This window comes from Pistacia vera, unplaced genomic scaffold (genome assembly GCF_008641045.1).
Source record: "Pistacia vera cultivar Batoury unplaced genomic scaffold, PisVer_v2 Contig394, whole genome shotgun sequence".
NCBI classification, from domain to species: Eukaryota; Viridiplantae; Streptophyta; class Magnoliopsida; order Sapindales; family Anacardiaceae; genus Pistacia; species Pistacia vera.
Window position 1 is genome coordinate 323,226 of NW_022196217.1, and position 10,963 is coordinate 334,188.

The 10,963-nt window shown below is 31.9% G+C and overlaps 1 protein-coding gene across 1 annotated transcript; it reads left to right on the plus strand.

Moving 5' to 3' along the window:
• The first annotated feature begins 7,393 nt into the window (after nt 1–7,393).
• Nucleotides 7,394–10,801, plus strand: LOC116141179 (peptidyl-prolyl cis-trans isomerase CYP18-2). The gene is made up of 6 exons (XM_031426707.1): nt 7,394–7,541; nt 7,653–7,748; nt 7,832–7,893; nt 8,105–8,238; nt 9,678–9,762; nt 10,620–10,801. The coding sequence occupies exons 1-6, from the start codon at nt 7,470–7,472 to the stop codon at nt 10,663–10,665; spliced, it is 495 nt and encodes a 164-aa protein (XP_031282567.1). The 5' UTR covers nt 7,394–7,469; the 3' UTR covers nt 10,666–10,801.
• The last annotated feature ends 162 nt before the right edge of the window (nt 10,802–10,963 follow it).

Consider the following 10,963-nt stretch of genomic DNA (forward strand, 5'->3'; position numbering starts at 1 on the left):
AATACCATCATTCAGAAACCACACATCCGATATATTGAATAAATTACAACACAGCAAAAGGTTTATTACAATGGAAATCATAACCTTTATCGTTTATAGATTGATACTGAAATTTTCAACTAATACAGACATTGAGTCGCTTCAATTTTTTTAACAATATTATTGTTCGACACTTTGGCTGATATAAACTCAAAGAGAAATCAAGCCACTTTATTTTTTATTAACATTATAGTTCTGACATTTTTAAAAAATTGTCTAATAAATTGTATGGAATTCGTTGCCTAACCTTTGTCTATAATTTAGATATAAAATGTTGATAGGGAAAATACCAACTGTGATATCATGATTTAAAAATGCTTGGAAATTCAACATATCAAAGTGTCATCGAGGTCTACATTCCATTGCCGAACCATAACTAGGATGTAACTAATTGTATTTATAATTTGTTACAACTTTTCTCGGAACACTACTAAACCATGAATTTGAATACTTATCCATGATTTAAGGATGCCCAAAATTTGGGTAGCTTGATATATCAAAAAGATAAACAATTCCATCTGTTCCCATGTTAGTCATTCTCATGTTATTTTTTAAAGTCAGACCAAATATTAGGCAGCTCGCCTGATACCAACTAAGACATACATTAAGCCACTTAATTTGTTATTGATATTGATGTTTGGCAAAGAGTATGGAATCTGTTGCCTAACCATTGTCCATAACTATGATTGTTCAAGCTATCCAAATCTTTACACCATCAAATGATCAATATATCAGATCGAATTGGTTGTAGTCAATGTACAGTGATTTATTGATTGTAGTCAATATATGATCCAAAATTTATCCATAAGGTATCATTGAGGTCTACATTCCATTGCCGAACTATTATCACGATATATTCTATTATAACTTTTTAGAAACACTCGTAAACCATGAATTTGATCGGAATTTGAATACCTTGACACAATTCCATCTGTCCCTAATTAGCCAGATTCAGATAAATACTAGGATTTTTTTATTTTTATAATTTTGTTATGTAGACGTGTAATTCTTATTTAAATTGTATTTGATACAAACTTGTATTATTATGTGACATAGACAGTTTCATTTATTTCATCAACACTTTAACAAAAACACTACATTAAGAACAACATTAAACATCAGAATACCAAAAATCATCATAATACTGAACACATCAATCAAAAAGGAAGTGCATTAACCCATAATTAAACTAAGATTCTGTTATCCTGACCATTAATAGTAATATCACATTGAAAGTATCACATAACAGTACAGTTACAGCACAGTAAATGGTTTATTACAATAGAAATCATAAACTTTATCATTTATAAACTGATACTGAAATTTTCAATCAAGAAACACATTGACTGCTTCAATGTTTTTATTAATATTATAGTTCGGCAGATTTGCTGATATAAACTCAAAAAGAAATTAAGCCACTTCATTTTGTATTAATATTATAGTTCGGCATATTTAAAAAATTATACTAACAAATTGCGATGATACACAACTGAACATGCGCCCCTTTTATTCCACCTTATTTAGATATTTTGAATACCAACGCAACTAAATAGAATTCAATATGAAGAAAGTTTTCCAATGTCAATACAATGCACCTATATAATTATAAATAGCAATCCTAGACAAATACCATTAAACCACAATTAGTAATAGCAATCCAATACACCTGTATACTTGTTATTAATGCACATCTTTGGAATGCCAATACAATGCACCAATATTATTATTATTATTAATTATTAATACAAATCCCATTTTTTTAACTAATTAATATTTATAGATGGAGCAATAAATACCAATCCAACGTGTCAAGATAAAGCAAATTGATTGGCTTGTTAATCCAATGTGTCAAAATGGAGTAATTCTAGAGCTTCCAAAATGTGTCAAATGGCGAACAACCCGCATGGGTATTCAACTTATTAATGCACATCTTTGGAATACCAATGCAATGAACCTGTATTATTATTATTATTATTAATTATTAATACATATCCAATTTTTTTAACTAATTAATAATTATAGATGGAGCAATAAATATCAATCCAATGTGTCAAGATAGAGCAATTTGATTGGCTTGTCAAATCTGCCACATGCGAACAACCCGATGAGTATTCAACTTTATAAATATAAGGCCAATACCAAGGATGTAATTAATTGCGTTTATAATTTGTTATAACTTTCTATGAACACTGCTAAACCATAAATTTGAATACTTATCCATGATCTAAGAAACACAAAAATTTGGATAGCTTTATATATCAGAAACATAAACAATTCCATCTATTCCTATACAAGTATTATGCAGCTTGCCTGATACCAACTTAGAGAAACATAAAGCCACTTAATGTTTTATTGATAATGTAGTTCGGAATCTTTAAAAAATTGTCTAACAAATAGTCTAGAATAAGTTGCCTAACCATTATTCATAATTATGATTCTTCAAATTCTGCTATGTTGATAACTTCACCATCAAACCATCAATTTGGCTATAGAATGGTAATAGAGCGAATATCGATCCACAATTTATCCATAAGGTATTATTGAGATCTACATTCCATTGCCGAACCATTATTAGGATATGATTGGTTGCGTTTATAAATTGTTATAACTTTTCTAGGAACACTGCCAAACCATGGATTTTGTTAAACCTACAACTTAGAAAACAATATAAGAACGTCAAGATGATTAGACCTTCCGATTCCAATGTAATGCACACATACTGACAAAAAGAGTAAAAAATTGTCATCCATAATTGGGCAGCATGATTTGCTTGGCAACTTGTTTGTTGTAATTCATTGCATAAGATATCACAATCCAGAAAACACACCTTTGATATATTGCCTCTATATTAATAAATACATAGATGATTCGGACACGTGCAGTTGAATACATCAGAATCACCGTATATTCACTACAACCAACAAAGCTTTACTTCATCAAACGCCAAACCGCAAATGTTCATGCAGGCAAGATAACTTGCACAATAACAACCATCACAATCTAGCAACAAGGAACCCGGAATAACCAAAGCTCTGAATCACCATCACCACCATGTTGTGATACCAACCATGACACTCCGACAGCACGAAACGTTCAAGTCCACAATCAGTAAACCCGATACAATAACATTCCATTCATAAATCACAAAATCGAACCTCAACTACTATTGGATTTTGCCACCCTGTGACAACAGTGCACCGAGCATCACAATTCGATGATAGTTGAGGTCTGATTGTATAACCTAAGAACAGAGCTAGCAAAAACAACACCTACACGAATCTTGTTAACATAAACCAATCCACAAATATTTCATGTAGCCCAATCCCAAAACAAATGGTTACATATCGGCCGGAACAAACACATAGCATGGCTGAAAAAACAATGCTTAATCTTTAGACAAAGTACAGACCATGAACATTTAATGTTACTCAACGTCAACAACACAGGAAAAACTAATTGCCCATCACATGAGCATACCAACAACGAATACTCACTGCTAGGCTGGAATTGTAAGCTGAAAAATAAAATCAGCAAACATCAGTGAGCATATAATTCATGCTAATCGATTACAACCACAGACATACCAAATCAATGAACTTACCGAAGACTTAATAAACATAACTTTGTACGAAACACGTTGGACATTGTATAAACACGTCAACTTTTTTCCCTGCAAACTGTAAAATGAAATCAACAAAATCAACGAATTTACATTTTACACTGATCGATCGGCAGAAGAAACGCACCGAATCAATTACTCTACCAAAAAAATAATAAACACGAATCCTCATTTCCCTAAAAACAAACATAACAAAATGTAATCTATCTACATATTAACATGGTTAAGGAAAAATTATCTATCCGTATAAAAACCAGTACCTAAAAAACAGAAACAACAAAAGTTAATTAATATTCATGTTAAAAATATCAAGGAACACACTTACCATACAATCAATCATTCAAATAAATTGGCCGAACAAAAACAATCATTCAATCTAACAAAAAACGTTAAAATAGTTGGGAGACATACTTACAGTTTTGCATTAAAATATTAGAACATATACTTTTAGTTCAGAAGAAAAAATCAAAATAACAACTCATCTAACAGTATCAATCCGACATCCTACCTTTATCCCATGCCAATTCGAAACATACATAAATAAAAAAACCATCGATCAAGATGCACGTGAAGAACATGCATATTATTCTCACAAAATAAAATAACATATAAACAACTAACAAAAGACCAGACGTATTGTTTACGCCAACTAACAAATTGCAATGATATACAACTGAACATGAGCCCCTTTTATAACCCCTTATTTAGACCTTTCGAATACCAACGCAATTAATGTCAATACAATGCACCTACATAATTATAGATAGCAATTCTAGACAAATGTCATTAAACCACAACTAGTAATAGCAGTCTAATACACCTGTATACTTGTTATTAATGCACATCTTTGAAATGCCAATGCAATGCACCTGTATACTTGTTATTAATGCACAACTTTGGAATGCCAATGCAATGCACTTGTATCATTATTATCATTATTAAATATTAATACAAATCCCATTTTTTTAATTAATTAATAATTATAGAAGCATCAATAAGTGCCACATGGTGAACAACCTGCATGGGTATTCATGACGAAATATTAATACAAATCCCATTTTTTTAATTAATTAATAATTATAGATGCATCAATAAATATCAATCCAATGTATCAAAATAAAGAAATTTGACTAGCTTGTCAATCCAATGTGTCAAAATTGAGCAATTCTAAATATTCTAAAATGTGCCACATGGCAAACAACCCGCATGGGTATTCATGACGAACAAATAGCATGGGTATTCATGAATCTTAGAGTTAAAAATATCTCATTAAACCACACATCCAACATGGCAAGAGAGAGCAATTCTAGAGCTCCAAAATTGACCAATTTTGGAGCTAAAAAAAAAAAAGTGTCCTACGTGTCACTCGAATACATATGATTTTACCTTTTGATTTGGAATACCAATTCAGCAATTAATATCTCTTTACAACATCACCAATAAAATTCAACCACATAGCAACCACAAATCCTACGTGTCAAAATGGAACAATTCTATGAGTTCTAAAACATGCCACATGGCGAACAACCCACATGGGTATTCAGCTTTATATATATATATTGCTTCAAAAAGTTTCTTCTACCTTAATGAATACTACACTCACAAACCCTTCTTATTAACTTTTTCTCATAAACGCGACATGTCAGTTCGTAATTGTTTAGTTCGCAATAGATCATGTCTGTCCAACAATGGATCATGCTTGACCAAATGCGAACTGATCAATTACGAGCTGTCACATCAGCGTTAGTGAGAGAAGTTTATGAGAAGTGTTTTTCAGCTTATCTTTATTCAATGTGGATAGTTTCTTTCCTTCTATTATATATGTTACGATTACCACTTACCAATACATGCCAAATTATTAACCGCAAATTTTGGCCACTACACATTTGTTTAACGTCTTTGATCACATTTTAATTTGAGTACCATGCACCTCCACGCAAACGATTGCATAAAGGAGTGCAAACTAACAATAGCTTGTGAGGTTTTTACATTTTACAGTCATCAGAAGATTCAACAACTATTTCAGCCGCCTCAAGAAATGATTAGATAAAAGTTGGCAATCAGCGAGATTGTAGATCAAATATTGTGGAGCAAAACTACTTGACAAACCATCACTAAGGAGAATAAGGATCATCTCAACATTATGGTTCAATATATCTTAATACAAAATCACACCTAAAATATGTAAGCAAAATAGTTAATTCATTCAATTTTTGGCATCCATGGTAAAAAATAACATATGGGTTATACTGTAATTTCCTATTGTTTAATAGATTTGAGATGAATAATAACATTAACCTTTTTTTATTATTATTTACCAACTGAAACAAAGAATAATACTAATTACACAAAAAATAAAAAATAAAAAAAAATTATACAAAGTGATGCGGTACAAGCCTTGTTTTAAAACTCGGTGATGCGGTACAAGCTTTGTTTTAAAACTCGGACCGGACCAGCCGGACCAAGACCAGCTAGCCTCTCCTGTTCGGTTCAAGTTCTAGGGGGGGTTTTGCTATATTTAAAATATATAGGGACTAATTGAATTTTTAGGGGTATTTTTGATACATTTAAAAAAATTAGGGACTAATTGAATTTTTTGGGGTATTTTAAAAATAAATTAAAATTTCATGAACTAATTAAAATTTTCAAGGGTATTTTATAATATACTAAAATTTAAGAGACTAATTTATGATTTTTTTAAAATACTTTTGTTGCTGACGTCACCGGTCCAATGGACAAGTTCAAGTTTTAGGGGGGGGTTTGCTATATTTCAAATTTATAGGGACTAATTGAATTTTTAGGAGTATTTTTGATATATTTAAAAAATTTAGGGACTAATTGAATTTTTTGGGGTATTTTAAAAATAAATTAAAATTTCATGGACTAATTAAAATTTTCAGGGGTATTTTATAATATACTAAAATTTAAGAGACTAATTTATGATTTTTTTTAAAATACTTTTGTTGCTGACGTCACCGGTCAACCGATTGGACCGATCGACCTGTGACCCAGTCACCTTTCCAGGTCTCATAATGTGTTGGGTTTTAAAACAATGGGTACAAGATGAATAAATGGATAAAATAATATAAAGTCAACAAATTAGGTTAAATGGCGTGTCAATTAAAGAGTAATACTATATTATTTTATACGAAATATATTTTTTTTTTATGACCGAGGGTATTCGAGTCAGCTTGTGTGCACTTCAATTAATTCCATAGGCACTGAAGTTAACAACCTGAGTAAACTTCCAATAGTCATCTTTATTAGCCTTCAATGGCCACCCCTATTAGTTGGGGAGATAGATGGAATTCAAGACCTCTTAAATAATACATTTAAGAGTCTTAGTTGACCGCTCGATTACCCAATGATGGTTAACATGAAATACCTTGTATACACATTTTATATGTAATATTTAAAATTGGTAAACACATAAAATCAACTATAAACATATAACACAATATCTCCAATAATATGCTTATGTTAAAATTTATAAAAATTTCTCTTATTAATTCTTAACAAAAGTTTGTCTTTTTTTTTTTTTTTAATTTAATTAAACATTAATGTATGGAATATGGATTACTTGTTGAAATTATAAATGTATATTATATGAAATATAAAAATCGGAAATATTGCTTAAAAAAATAAATAGTGTTAAAACTAATAGGCTTTATAGGTAATTTAGTCGAAACAACAAGACGAGACCAATACCCGAACTTTCTCAACCCGACCGGAGCTCAGAATAAATTTTCCCTCACTCAGTCACTCGTCTTTTGACTCAACTGCATTCTCAACTTAATTTTGAAGCAAGAAGATGTGGGGAAATGCCGAAGGTGACACACCGGAGGTCACTCTAGAGACCTCCACGGGTTCTTTCACTGTTGAGGTACCTCTCGCTCTTCTTCCTTCTGATTTTTATTTTAATGCTATTTATTTACATTTTTCCTGGTGAATTTGATAATTTTTTATAACATGAAAAAAATTAAAAAAATGGCAGCTATACTACAAACATGCACCAAGAACTTGCAGGAACTTCATTGAACTATCTCGTAGAGGCTATTACGATAACACCAAATTTCACAGAATTATCAAGGTAGTTTTCTGCTTAATTGGGTTTAAATTTTAAATTAATTTTTCTTAAAGAGATTTATAATTTTATATTTTGGTATGGTTTAGGATTTTATCGTGCAAGGTGGAGATCCAACTGGGACTGGAAGAGGAGGAGAGTCCATATACGGGTATGTTTTTTCTTTTTTTTCTCTCTTTTTTCTTAAAAATAAACTACAATATGTTCCTTTCTAAAGCATAAGGGAAATATTCCATCGACCTTAGGTTTAGTTTGGCTGGTTAATTTTTGGATTATTGTGAATGTTTTATTTATTTATTTTTTTTTTCTGATATTTAATGGTCCTTATGTTGTATGCATCATTTCATTGTTCTGCATTTCAGCCGTAAGTTTGAAGATGAAATAAAACCAGAGTTAAAGCATACAGGAGCTGGTATTTTATCCATGGCAAATGCTGGTCCGAATACCAACGGAAGCCAGTTCTTTATAACTTTGGCACCGGCTGCACATCTTGATGGTAAGATCAACCTTCTTGCATATTTTGTAGCTGCCGTAAGAATTATTTTCAGCATCTATTGAGGAATTTTTGAAACATGTGGATTTAATTGCGTCTTGTGTAGTTGAAAGTTAACATGATATCTTATTCAATTTGAAAGCTGGAGCTATTTATTGTGACCTTACCTGCAGATTTTTTTTCAATTACATTAAGTAGAGGTGGCAATTTTACACACCCTGTCAGTGTCCTAGGCTGAACTGAGCTGATCAGCGTGGGTTTTTTTTTGTGCCAAATTCATATTAATAATCATCTCCCAATCAGGTTTTAGGGCAGTTGGATATAGATTCTTCACCTCAAGCCACCAGAACACAGTATATTTAGCAATCCTATTTTACTTAACATTTCTTTTATATGCTATATGCTCCATTACATCAAAGCTTTGATGTCTGAGTTTTTGTTGTCTACAATTGTTAACATTATGTTCAGTAACCGCGCAATCTTGCAAATACAAAGCAAAGTCTATAAGTGCCTACAAACTTGAGATTTTTTTTTCTTCCTTGACTGGGAATGTGTGATATAGTGAATATTATTAAATCTGTTTTCTTCTTTCATATATATTTGATTTGTGTTGCATTATCAATGTTTTTTTTTTGGGTAAGTAAACTTTTTATAGAAAGGGAGAAAGAATGTACAAGAGGTCTAGGAAACGGCCAACCTACCTCAGGACAAGCCTTGGGTTAGGAGCAAAAGAATGAAACTTATCATTGCCTTATCATTGTTCATTTCTTGATTCTAATTAAGGATTTTTGTGCTGTTGTGGGTTCATCTAATGATGAATTTTGCCTTTTTAAAGAGCGGTCTTTTTGGGAGGGTTGCTTGTGTTAAGAATTAAGTGTTGGTGATGGTGTAGAAGAGAGAGAAAATTGTAAATTTTGGTTTGGTTAGTTAGGTTCTGGGAATGTAGTGAAGGGGGTGAGGTCAAAATGAAGTTCAGGGACAAAGTGGGTGGAGGCTTACGATTCAGTGCCTGCACTGAGGGCATAAGGCTGTTGTAGGGTTGGGTTGTTCCTTATGTTGGTGGGTAGAGAAGAGGCAGGATCGCCCAGTGCAAGACCACCCAGTTTCTGTTCCTTGCTCCAGTATATTGTGAGACAGAAAACTAGAGTTTTCATAGGTTAATTCACCAAGGATAGGACAGCAGAGCCTTTTTGTCTTGATTATTATTTTTCCCATTTTAGAAATGTGTTTTGAAGCGGTAGGTTCTCCCAGTACTACCTGTGCCTTGAATGCAAGAACTGCTTCCTATCTTTCACTTCATTATAAGTGAACCTTTCCCAGATGAATTTGAATGTCATTAGTAGACTTGTTTTATAGGATTTTAATCTTTATGGTACTTCAATAATAATATTCCTTAATGAATTAATTTAACATTATGCTACTTTTCTTTCTTATTTTGCCAGGAAAGCACACTATATTTGGAAGAGTATGTAGGGGAATGGAAGTGATCAAAAGACTCGGCAGTGTCCAGACTGATAAAGATGATAGGTGTGCCTTTCATATAATTATTTCTTTTTCTTTTTGTATTGGGTCCTTGATTTAGTACTAATGAGCCAGCTATGCCTGTTAGATTTCAGGGTGGGAATTATTTATAACTTGGGTGCTTAATAGAATTACATTTCTGTGTTGGAGTGATTTCATATGCGTAATAGAATGAATTTAAATACTGCCAGTTTCTTTGTTGTTTCACTCTTCTGAAACTCCATACAATTTTGGTACTCCTGGCTGTGGCTGAGTTACCTGAAATAGTGAAATAATCCAAAATCCTCAAAGCCAGGAAACCTAAATTTGGAGAGTAAGCTGGCAACTCATACCAGCCTGATAGATGTGCCCTCTTAAGAACTTTGTATGAAGTTAAAAATGTTGGACTTAATCGAATATGGTCATATCGTTATCTTAAATGTTATCTTATAGGAAACAATTGTTTGGTCATATGATGTCTATTAAGGCTCGGCTGAACATTGAAATATAAATAAACTCGGTAAACACAGGCTACATTGTTAGGGAGGTCAACGAAATCTGCTGGATAATGTTAAAAGCGATCAAAGATATTTTGTACCTTAGCATGTTACTTGTAAGAGTTTCAGAATTCATTAGAACAGCTGTATCCTCCCTAACATCTTCCAAATTTATATGGTATAATATTTGCCAGGGTATATATTTGGTCTTCAGTATGGTTAATCAAATGCTTGTGATATATTTTGATCAGTGTTTCAAGTCTGCTATTAACAAAAAAATTTGGTTTACTTTTCATGAAATTAGAAATGCTGTTTGTTCTAATCTATGAATATGTAGGTGTTTATTAACAATCATGCTTATTTGTTTTTATTTTTGAACTTCTTCAGGCCCATCCATGATGTGAAGATACTTAGGACCTCTGTTAAAGATTGATGCCTTGTAGGTGTCGTGTTATCCTTTTTTTAATGGTTCCAAAATGCTGTAACCTCTGATTTCAGATTTACCAAATATATTATGGAAGGAAAAGTATGACATTTGAAGAATATAGATGATAGATCCTTGTTTTTAATTTGGAATTTATGATTAAAATAAATGCATCTATTATTTAAATTTGCTAGAGGATTATGATTTTGAAACAAGTGTATATGATACTTAAAAGAGTATTCATCAAGACTTTTGACAACCATACTATTAAGTTTAAATCCAAACAGAGAAATGAGCAAGAGTTCCG